This window comes from Parasteatoda tepidariorum, chromosome 3 (assembly GCF_982258835.1).
Source record: "Parasteatoda tepidariorum strain Cologne lab strain chromosome 3, Ptep-v5.0, whole genome shotgun sequence".
Taxonomy (NCBI): Eukaryota; Metazoa; Arthropoda; class Arachnida; order Araneae; family Theridiidae; genus Parasteatoda; species Parasteatoda tepidariorum.
Window position 1 is genome coordinate 56,817,179 of NC_141757.1, and position 11,634 is coordinate 56,828,812.

Genomic DNA, 11,634 nt, shown 5'->3' on the forward strand with positions numbered 1-11,634 from the left:
ATATATATATAAATCACTCGAAAAATAAACGTATGATTTCATGTTGGGAGAAAACAAAAAGTCCTTATCTCTAAGCATCTTGCAAAAGATGTGCATATTATTTATAGAATTACTTATAGAAAGCAGGTAGGTAACATAAATACATCGATCCTTCTGAGATTAATTTTGAAAAAAGATAATTAATCCCTTTTCGTGATCTTCCTGGAAATGGATATATTCGAACAGTGAAAATAACATTAAGGAGTCCTTGCTGTCTAAGAAAGTAAAAAGGGGAGGGGAGTAGTATAAGGGGCACTTTGGCTTCCGGAAGTGACGTCACTCCGGAAAGCCAAAGTTTCCCCTTATACTACTTAGCGCGTAAAACCTGATTGCTAATTAAATCTGATTTTCGGGATGTTCTTTTAATTAAATATTTGTCTATTTTTAACTATATTATTTTAATTTATTGTCTTTTTTAGTGAAATAAATGTTTTTAATTATTTTTTAGTAAAATAAATGTATTTAAGTTCTTTTTTTTACAGTTAAAATTGTATTTTTAATTAAATACGCGTATTTACTACTTTATTCATTGCATATTATAATATTAAAAATAATATTCATTGGTGTTTCTTTCGGAAGAGATGGAAGAATCTGAGAGTTTAAGACTCTTAATACTTTCTATGATAATAAACGAATAGTGTCTAAAACGCATCTTTGATCGAAAATAATTGCATCGCGCACCTGCCGCATAAATTCGTTTCATCTTTGAACGAAATAATTGCAAAGCGCATGCTATTTTATAAACGTAATAAATATAATAAAAAACGTAATAAATATAATAAAAAATATCTCTCCAGATGTCTCTTTTTTTATTGTTTTTAAATAAAAAATTTGTGGAAGAGGAATCTGGAAAAAATTTCAGTGATAATAAATGAGTATCAACTAAACGCATCTTTGATCGAAATACTTGTAACGTGCTTGCAATTTTAATAACGTAATAAATATAATTAAAAAACTTTTCCAGAATTCTCTTGATTATTTATTTATTATTTTTTTGTTTATTAAATACCATTTTATGAGAAAGGAATCTACAGAGAAATTTGAATGATTATAAACTAAGTATCAACGAAGAGCATCTTTAATCAAAACAAGTGTAACCGGTTCGAGCCACGTCAATGAATTTTTACCCGAATCATATAAGGGAAATAGTCATTTACCCGCGCGGGAATCGAACCCCCAACCTTTGCCTTTGCAAAAGAGGTCGGGGGATAGTGGTTGTCGTCTAAACCACTATCCCACGACCTCTTGGTGTATCTGTCACCATAAATCAAAGGAACTAAACATTTGAGGATAACCAGGGAGTTAAACCGGTAGGGCCAACTACTTCACTTCACTTTACCCTCCTTCACTTCTTCTAGTATGCAAATTATATTTATAAATTTGCATGATAAACTTTGAATGGAATCGTGAACTGTAAGTTGAAGTTAAAGTCTTGGAAGTACATGGTATAAATATTGCGAGCATCAAGAGCGTACATGTACTGTGTTGTCTGCAGTGGTCCCGCTACGTTCTCCACGTAGAAAAAACATCTATTCTCTTTGGATTTCATATTATGGGTAAGTTGCATTTTAAATTTCTTTTTAAGTAGTTAATTTCTATTTTTAAGTTGCACGCAATATTTTTTTATATAAATAAAATAGTATTAGAAATTTAAATTAAATTTTAAAGAAGTAGTATATTTTGTAAAATGTTCTTATCTTTCTAAACGATAGACTGTGACAATAATAAATGTAAAACTCATACCTTGTATTACTTTAATTTTTAAGTAAAATGTTTTATGCTTTTAAGTTTTACTATCCTACTGCTTCTCAGTGTATGTATAAACCTGCAAAATACATAGTGTTACTTTAAATTATAGCTTGACTGACGAGTAAAGGTGGACTGTGCGCAATATTTACAAAATTTTCTTTGTAACGAAATTGTTCATCCAATATTTTTATTGCTCTCTAATAACAGTGGGCTTTTGTAATGCTTCACTCTTAATGTCACTTTAAATAAATAATAATAATATTAAAATAAGTATAATATTTAAATAATTTTAAATTTAAATGCTCTATCTCGCATATTGTTTAAAAAAATACTCTTACTACTATGAAACTTTTCACTGTCAATATTTATGTAGATATAAACTGTGAAAAGCTTTAAAGGTTATTTTAAATCTCCTCCTAGGAGTCTGAAGTGTATTCAAAGTAACTTTAGAATGTCTGGAAAATCCTTATCCCAAGAATTCGAAGAAAACGATTTTGTTGTAAGGAAAAATTTTATTTTTAAAATTAATAGTACATGCTAAATCCATACGATGTAAATAATTTTAACTAAATTATTTTAGCCTTGCAGTCCGGATACTCAGTGGTTTCTAGAATTACCGGACAATGAAATCATAGATCCCCACGTACAGTCTTTTTTAGAAAATGAGGACCTAGAGTTAGATGAGATGGAGTTAGATTTCCTTGAACGCGAAGATTTTTTCCTTCAAACTGGAGGTGGATCAATTAATAGGCCTTCAACCTCAAATCAAAACGTAAGAACTAAAATTTTGCATTAAACTTAACATATCTTAAAAAATAAGTAAAAATTGATTTTTTTTTTTTTTTAAATTTAGGATTTGGTGGAGTTTGATGTAAAAGAAAATAGAAAGCGGACTATAAAGAAATATAACGGGGAAGAAATAGATTATCAGATAATATTTAATTTACAATCAAGAAGTAATATTTCGATATTAGAAGTAGAGGAAGGAGTCTTACAATTGTTTAATAGAATAATTCAACGCTCAACACAATTTCTCAACCCCGGAGATCTTATTAGGATATGTGTAGATACTACAAGTTTAGACAGCCCTTTATCCACTAAACTTATGCCTGTGTCTGAAATGACACCTGAAAAAATTGTTTCTCAGATTGAGAAAGTCATTATTTCAGGGAAAAAAGTTGATTTAGATTCCTCACTAAAAATTAATATTTTAACAATAAAGCGACCTCTTGGTTCAGGTAGAACCAAAATATTAAACCTACCCTTGAATACAAAATCTAAAAAATCCATAATTACAATCAACAACCAAGATGAGTTATGTTGCGCAAGAGCTATAGTGGTTGCTGTTGCGTATCTTGAAAACGACCCAAGGAAAAAATATATTAGTGCAGGGAATAAACCTCTTCAAGGTGTTTTAGCAAGAGAATTGCATTGCAAAGCAAATGTTTCTTTAGGACCGTGTGGTCATTCGGAAATAGAAAAATTTGCCCTGCATTTAGATGTTCAAATTAATGTTGTAGACGCTCAAGCTTTTAATAAGGTACGTTATTTAAATATTATTTTTAAGATTCAAAATTTTTTTAACAGGAAACTTATCGGGCTGTATTCTTATTTTAGGTAACCTTCAGCACTCCTGATAGATCAAAAAAAATTTATTTATGGTTAAAAAAGAATCATTATGATGTAATTACAAAGATGACTGGTTTTTTAGGAACTTCCTATTACTGCTCTTACTGTGACATAGGTTATAAGACTAAATCTGCCCACAGATGTAAAAACAAATGCCCTACGTGTTTTTCAGACTCTTGTCTTGTAACCCGCCCCGTAAATTGCCCAGACTGTAACAAGATGTGCCGTTCCTTAGACTGCTTTGAAAGGCATAGAAATGATAACAAAAAGCATCTATCTCTATGTGCGCAATTCGGACTTTGCGGAGACTGCTACAAGGTTTATAAGAAAAAGTTTCCACATATTTGTGGGGAAAATATTTGTAAATTTTGCAAACAATCCTGTATTACATCTGAACATCTCTGTTTTATGAGGCGGACAGAAATATGTCCGCCTTCAGAGAAATACATTTTCTTTGATTTTGAGGTAGATCAGTCGTCGAGTGAACATGAGGTAAATTTCATCATAATGCAGTATATGGACGGAAGAGAGAAGCAGTTTGAAGGATATGATTCCTTAGAAAAGTTTGGAGCCTTTTTATTTTCCCCGTCCCATAAAGGCTATACTGTAATAGCGCATAACATGCAGGGATACGACGGTATCCTTTTGATGTCTTATTTAATTAGACAAACAATAAAGCCAAACGTAATTATGAAGGGGTGTAAAGTTCTCAGCCTGACATTGCCCTCGTTAAAAATCCGAATTATTGATTCGCTTAGTTTTTTACCTATGCCACTATCCAGATTGCCAGATGCATTCGGCTTAAAGGAAATTAAAAAAGGATTTTTTCCCCATCTTTTCAATACAAGGTAAATATTAATTTCCCATCTAGATATTTCTAAAACAATTTAAAGTATTCCCTTTACGTGTCCTATATTTTAATTTCAGAAATAACCAACAATACGTAGGACCTTTACCTGACCCCGTGCATTTCTGTCCCGATACTATGTCAACCAAAGATAGAAAAAAATTTTTTGACTGGTATAGTTGTCGACAAAAGGAATCTTTTAACTTCAGGAAAGAATTAACAGAGTACTGCAGGTAATAAATAAATAAGAGTTTTCAAATACTTGACCGCTTTGTTTTAATATCCTCTAATTTATTTTACTATTTCAGATCAGATGTTGATATATTAAGGCGTTGCTGTGTTACATTTCGAGAGGACTTTATTAAACTGACCGGCATTGATCCTTTTCAACAAATAACCATCGCAGCCGCATGTATGAGAGTTTATTCCACCCTCTTCATAAAACCTCTCTCTATAGCCATAATTCCTCAAAATGGATACGTAAAAAATATTAATACAAGTCAACTAGCCCTAGAATGGTTAGGTTTCATGGAATTTAAAAGCGGTAAGAAATCGAGTTTTTTTTATAGAGAGCTGTACTGTCATTTTTTATATTTATTCTGTCATTCTTAAAAGTATTTTTTTTTCAATTTCAGGTCGCACTATTCAGCATTCGAGAAGAGAAACAGGTGAAGTTAAGATACTGAACCGATATGTTGATGGTTTTCACAAGGAAAGTAACACTGTCTATGAATTTTACGGATGCTACTATCATGGGTGCACTAAATGCTTTCAACCTTCTACAATTCATCCCACCATAAACAAGCCGATGTGGAAATTGGAATGTGAAACAAAAGAAAGGAAGGAGGCCCTCAAAAAAGCTGGTTATATTGTGACCTATGTGTGGGAGCATGACTTTAGAGAAAAAAAGAAAAATAACAAAGAACTTAAAGAATGGCTGTTAGGATTTAAGGTATTTATTTTTCTTATTTCTACTTTTAAAATCAATTCGGTATTTGCCTGTTACACAAAGGTCGATTCTTATATTTTACAGTGCATACCTAGATTGAACCCCCGATCAGCTTTTTACGGAGGAAGAACGGGAGTCTCCAAGCTTTATCACTGTGCCAAAGCCCCAGAAAAAATAAAATACATAGATTTCACAAGTCTTTATCCTTACGTAAATAAATATTGCTTCTATCCGGTAGGGCATCCTACTATAATTACAAATAATTTCAAATCAATTGACAACTACTTCGGGTTAATTTTGTGTACGATACTTCCCCCTAAAAATATCTTTCACCCTGTTCTACCTGTTAGATCGAAAGGTAAACTGATATTTGGTCTATGTCAGACCTGTATAGAAACGAGGAAAAATCCTCCCTGCGATCATACTCAAAGTGAAAGATCATTAACAGGTACTTGGACCACAATAGAAGTGCAAAAAGCAATTTCTTTGAATTACAGTTTGCTAGAAATTCACGAAATTTACCATTTTAATGATAGGAGCGATAGTCTGTTTAAGCCATATATAGATCTATTCCTGAAAATCAAACAGGAGTCGTCGGGTTGGCCCTTAGGGTGTGAATCGGAAGAGGAGAGAGAAGTATACATTACGGATTATTTGAGAAGAGAAGGAATACTTCTGGATGCCAACAATATTAAGAAAAATCCAGGGCTAAGAGCTCTTACGAAATTAATGTTGAATTCTTTCTGGGGTAAATTTGGCCAAAACGAAGATAAGCTACAAACAGTATTTGTATCTTCACTTCAGGAATTCAACAAATATTTTTCGAGTGAAGAATTTGAGGTTAGATTCTTTTCTATTTCCTAACTCACAGTTTTACCTTAGCACTGTTAAAACTTTTGTATTCTATCTTTCAGATGCATAATGTTGCTTTTCCGACTGAGGAGATCGCCATGATACAGTATAAAATTAAGAGAGATTTTGTGGAGAGTAATTCCCGTGGTAATGTCTTCATAGCGGCCTTTACGACAGCCTATGCCCGGTTGAAACTTCTGGACACTTTATTAGACCTGGATAAAGATGTGCTGTACTATGACACTGATAGCGTGATATACATTTCAAACGGAGGAAACGATCCAGAGATAGGAAACTACCTTGGAGATTTTACAGACGAATTAGATGGATCCCATATACGAGAATTCGTAGCTGCAGGACCAAAAAACTACGGATATGAAACTGCGACTGGAAATACTGTCTGCAAAATCAGAGGATTCACCTTAAATTATCAGAACTCTTGTAAGTTGAATTTTCAATGTTTAAAAGACGTTGTTGTTAACGGCAATAGGAAACCAATTGTAACTGAAAATGTAAAATTTAGAATTAACGTAAAGGAACTTAAAATTCAAAACAAGGAGGAAACTAAACAATATTCATTTAGTTTTGATAAACGTGCTGTTGTTGATGATTTTTGGACAGTACCATATGGGTACGATTTGTCAAATACAAAATGAATGATTTTTGTAAAATACGGAATTTAATTCTGTTAATTTGTATTTTTTTCTTTGTCATAATAAAATGAAAATTGCTTAATTTTGAGTTTGTCTGATTTATAATTAAGAATTTTATTAATTTACAAATGTTGTTTTGAAACTGCAATTTTTTGTTTGTGGTACTTTGAAAGTAATTTATTTCAAAGTTGTGTTTTGTATATTTAATTAAAAGTGATAAGGAAATGAAACAAACACAAATAAAATAGCCAATAAATTTAGAGTTTAATCCATGAATTTTTTCTAGCATACATTACAGGTTTTTTTGCAGGTTTTGTTACAGTTTTACGGACTTCATACAATTTTCTGTTGACATCTAATGTAGCAGGGAAATTCACATTTTTTAAAATTTTCAAAAAGGTAGTGCGCCCATTTGGAGCGTTCTTTCTATTTCGTAATAAATCATTCACTAAATGTACAATACTTGTTTTTGGAATGACTTGTTCTTTGTGAATGATTTCACCTTTGTTATTCCACTTCAATATGTCTTGACCACGTAAAAATTGGAATATTTCTTTAGCAACTTCATGATAACGTTTAGGAGCCGTTCTCAAAATTTGTCCTTCGAAGTCTGAATTTTCGTCTTTCACGTTTGTTTTTTCGATTGTTTCTTCTGTTCGTTCTGGAATCTGCTCAGATTGTTCTGGAGGTATAGATACTTCAGGATCTCTTGATAAATTAACCTTGTCATGAGTTAACTCAGTATATTTTTGTAAAATTTGTAGATAAAGAGTAGTTTTCTCATGATCCGCTAAATCTTTCCTTTCTAAAATATGTTTCATCTGCTTATCCAAATCCGATAAATAATTCGCCTGCATTTGATCGTGTGGGATTAACACAAATTTCTTGCTAAACTCCATGAATTACTGAACTTAATATTGATAGTGCAGCAGGTAATAAGATAGAAAGAAAACCGCTTCCTTGTTGAATTAAAATTTTTCGTTTTTTATATAATGGTATTTTTTTATTTGATAGTTTTCTTAAACTTCTCTTATGAAACGAAAGTTTATTTGTCTGCTTTTTTGTTAAAGGGACGTTTCCACGGACAACATTTAAAATACATTCGCACACAGATTTAATAACTTTATTGGTAGATTTTATTGGTAGATTGGTAGTCTTTTGGGTTATTACTTTTTGATAACTTTTTAAGAACTTGTAGAGTGTGCACTGTACACGTCGACATCTTATTGCGAAATGAAATTATATTACCTGAATTGGTAATTTATATAAGTTTTAAATTTTTTTTTCTTTCAATTTTTAACTTTGTATGAAATACAGCACTTAGTCAGGGTTAATAATTCCATTTTAGGGAAGTTGATAGCAGTAGTAATATTTACTATTGTGTACTAATTTACGGCCTTACAAAATAAATCAAAGAACATTTCTTTTGTTCTGATTCTATTCAAAGGAGTTCTATTTTGGTTGATAAACATAATATGTATCACCAGGAAACATACCTGTTCTCACGCGGAAATTATCGTCTGTATCACTTTTCAGATCAAGCAGTAAATAATGAAAAGGTTTCGATGTGGCGTCTTCATAACTTTCTCTAAAAAATTTTACTTTTGAAGGATACAGTTGTTTTCCTAAATGCAATGCTTGTGATCTATCTCTTGGGTTTTTAAATAAAACTATATAATGAGAATTTAACGATATTTCGCGCATTTCTTTTCCTTTGTGAAAGATATTTTGAATCAAAAAAATTATGCTGAGCCCTTGGTGGTGTGACATTTTAGTGAACATTTTAGTTAATTTGGAATCATTTCCCAATTCACTCATTAGATCATCTATTACAATTAAAGTATTTGTATAGATATGCAAATTAGACGGTATGCCTTCGTGAAACGTAATATTAGGCATTTCAGAATATAACTTTTGATAAGCACCATAACACCATAAAATAGTTTTAGGAAATGGATGTATCATTCGAAAATCAATGAGTTTCTTAACATAATGTGTCTTCCCACATCCTGATGGACCCGCCACAATCATATTTAGGGGATGTCGAAGCTTTAGAATCTCATCCATTGGAGATATAATTTTCCGGCTAATTAAAAGTAATTAATATTAAACTTTCGATTTGTTGGTTTTATGTCGCAATATTCCTTAATACATATATATATATAAAACTGATAGTTTGTAAAAAATATTTTTGGAATTAAATATGAAATATTTTTATAATTCGATAAATGAAATACAAGTTGCTTAAATCATAATTTATTGAACATAAGTCATTCTTACACCATATTTCTTCTTTACATACTGGTACATACGAAAATCATTCTTTTTGGTTACAGATAATTTGCTAATAATTGAATACATAGAATTTCCTTGGCACCGCTTTACAATGAAATAAATACAATAAGGTCCACAAACATTCGAAGACATTGATTGAAAAGTAATCGAGTTCCAACATGTATTGTGATACTTGGATACATAGTCTTCTATTACTTTTCCATGAAAATTCGGCGTTTGTCCATACGAGTCAAAGAACTCTAAATCATTGAACTCGTTAACGTACATCGCTAGCCAGTGAGATCCGGGTCCTGATGAGATATCTTGATTCACAACTACACATGATTTTGCTTGTAAGATAGGAATGGTATCCGCCGAAAAAACACCTCGGAAATAAGGGGCTGTTGTCTTGTCTTTAGACAAAATATTGGTAATTTGTATTCCATCCATAATCAATTTCCAAAATCGTAAAGCACGTTTCTTGATTTATTAATTTCAATTAAATTTTCGAATTCTGCGAATACAATAACACATACAGTTTCTATCAAAGGTTTACTGAATTTCATTTCTAGACGTAGGTTGCTATGTTTGATGAGATTCAAATGCTCTCCGTCACATAAATCCGGTGATAGATCAAACCCATAAAGTGCGTTACCGTTCGGATAATCCTCTCTAGAAATATAAATACCTCTATTTTGACCCATTCTTTCAGCTCCCATGAACAAACTCTGATATGCCCGAATAAATTTATTTTGTTCAAAGTTCAATTCAAAAGGATTGTGAGGCGTAGGTTGACCGTCAACATAAAGTCCAATAAAGTTTAAGTCAAAATGTTTAAACTCATACGGAGATTTATTATAACTACCATGAAAAGCTTCGTTGTCAACACATCCAATTACAACTCTTTTAGGAATTTGGCCAACAAAAATATTGTCTTGTACTATAGACATATTACCTTTCGGTATAGAATATACTTTACATACCACTCTATTGATGGGGTATTTTGCTGTGCTTTTCTCTAGGGCCTTAGCATGCCCTACAAGGACTCCAGGGTGAACTCTTACTTTCCTCATGAATAAGGACACGTGATCTAACACTACTTTAAATCCATTCTTTCCCATCAAACAAAATTGAGGTTTGCTTCGTATTAACTTAATTTTTAAATCTACTAAATTTAACATAAGTCTTTCTTGATGAAAAATATCGCTGTGTATACATCCAATCAGGTCAACAGACGTGCTTCCTTTGAAAAACGCAGATCTTTTTTTTAAACCCTCTTCAGAATCCTTATAAAATAATTCGGAGGTTAGCTGGGATGTTTTACTGTCGTAGCCATGATTAAGTAATGTTTCAATGTAGGAACGATAAGGATATGTATTACTTGAATTAGATATTAAACGATCATTTAAAGTTATATCTACTTGCGAAAATAATGAGTGTAAAAACAGATTTATTGGACCAATTTCATCATTTTCTAAAATAGGCTTATTATCTGATTTTACAATTTTCGCTCGGACATAGAGTTGGGTTTGACTGAGATCTATGTAATCTTCCGTATTTCCCGAGACATGAAATTCCACAGGGGCGTTATCAAACACGTTTGACACCGGGTGATACTCTACCCATTGCCCACTTTGAATAACGGTTTGCGTTGCGGGTAAGTTGAAAAGCTCTAATTCAGATTTAACGCATTCGGGAGAATCTTTTAATAAAAACGACATTATGGATCAAAAATATCCCGTCCTTTCACTTTCCTTATTTTTGAACGAATGATTTTTTTCTGCTTTTTACGCTTCCTTTTATACTTGCCTTTTCCAACCATCGATTGAACTTTATCGATAGCTTTCTGGGCTAAATTTTTTCCACCTTCTTTGCTTCTTGCTTTCATAGCATCTTTAAAATTTTGACCAGATAGTACATCAGCTGCTACACGGGTTCCAGTTCTTAATGCTTCTTTTCCTACTGTTTTGGTTCCTTTTATTAAAAAAGGAAGAGCAGATCTGAATAAACGTCTAAATAATCCACCAAGACCGTATCCTTTTTGAAAAGGAATTCCTTTATAGTAGGGCAATCCTTGACCATTTTGACCCGCATAATGCTCTTCGAATTTTTTTGAACAACACACATAAGGTACGCTCATCTTGAAGACTTTTGTTTAAATGACAGTTAAAATTGTTTGTGTGTATATTTAAAGTATTTGCTTAGTTCTGAAGTGTAGAACTAATATCACTTTCCCTCTTTCAAACGAAACAAAATCCCCTGAGTGAAATCGGATTTCTATATCAATTGTTTGAAAAGATTGACGGATCACAGGTAAGTATTGGGGTCTATCGTAATATTGACTAATTACATCACCATCTTGCGCTTTGACCCTGACTAATCTCAAGAGGGGGGCTTGTACATTTCCCACTATTTGAGGAGAAACAATATCCGTATAGACGTAGAAAAAAGAATATGCAGTTTGGACATCGGCTGGAAATTCACTTTTCATAGTTCCTCGAATAATTGTATTTTGGGGGAAGCCTAACAAAACACTTAGATTTTCTAAATGTAGTGCTGCTCCTTGAACTACATTGATTTTAACCCGTTTTGTAACTTTGTTATACATTAAAGTAAATTTACTTGGATTTTTTGGTAATATT

The 11,634-nt window shown here is 32.1% G+C and overlaps 2 protein-coding genes across 3 annotated transcripts; one reads left to right on the forward strand and one right to left on the reverse strand.

The window, feature by feature from the left end:
* Positions 1–729: 729 nt before the first annotated feature.
* On the forward strand, positions 730–6,799 carry LOC147813816 (uncharacterized). 2 transcript variants are annotated; one of them, XM_087159357.1, is made up of 10 exons: positions 730–1,595; positions 2,209–2,287; positions 2,369–2,560; positions 2,642–3,328; positions 3,406–4,265; positions 4,345–4,497; positions 4,573–4,808; positions 4,900–5,216; positions 5,298–6,053; positions 6,128–6,799. In XM_087159357.1, the coding sequence occupies exons 2-10, from the start codon at positions 2,240–2,242 to the stop codon at positions 6,719–6,721; spliced, it is 3,843 nt and encodes a 1,280-aa protein (XP_087015483.1). In that variant the 5' UTR covers positions 730–1,595; positions 2,209–2,239; the 3' UTR covers positions 6,722–6,799. The 2 variants fall into 2 exon arrangements, with proteins under 2 accessions (XP_087015483.1, XP_087015484.1); XM_087159358.1 differs by lacking the exon at positions 730–1,595 and having other exon boundaries at positions 1,636–2,287.
* A 2,645-nt stretch (positions 6,800–9,444) lies between these two features.
* On the reverse strand, positions 9,445–10,713 carry LOC147813817 (uncharacterized protein F54H12.2-like). Its single transcript, XM_087160122.1, has one exon. The coding sequence runs from the start codon at positions 10,711–10,713 to the stop codon at positions 9,445–9,447; it is 1,269 nt and encodes a 422-aa protein (XP_087016248.1).
* Positions 10,714–11,634: the final 921 nt, after the last annotated feature.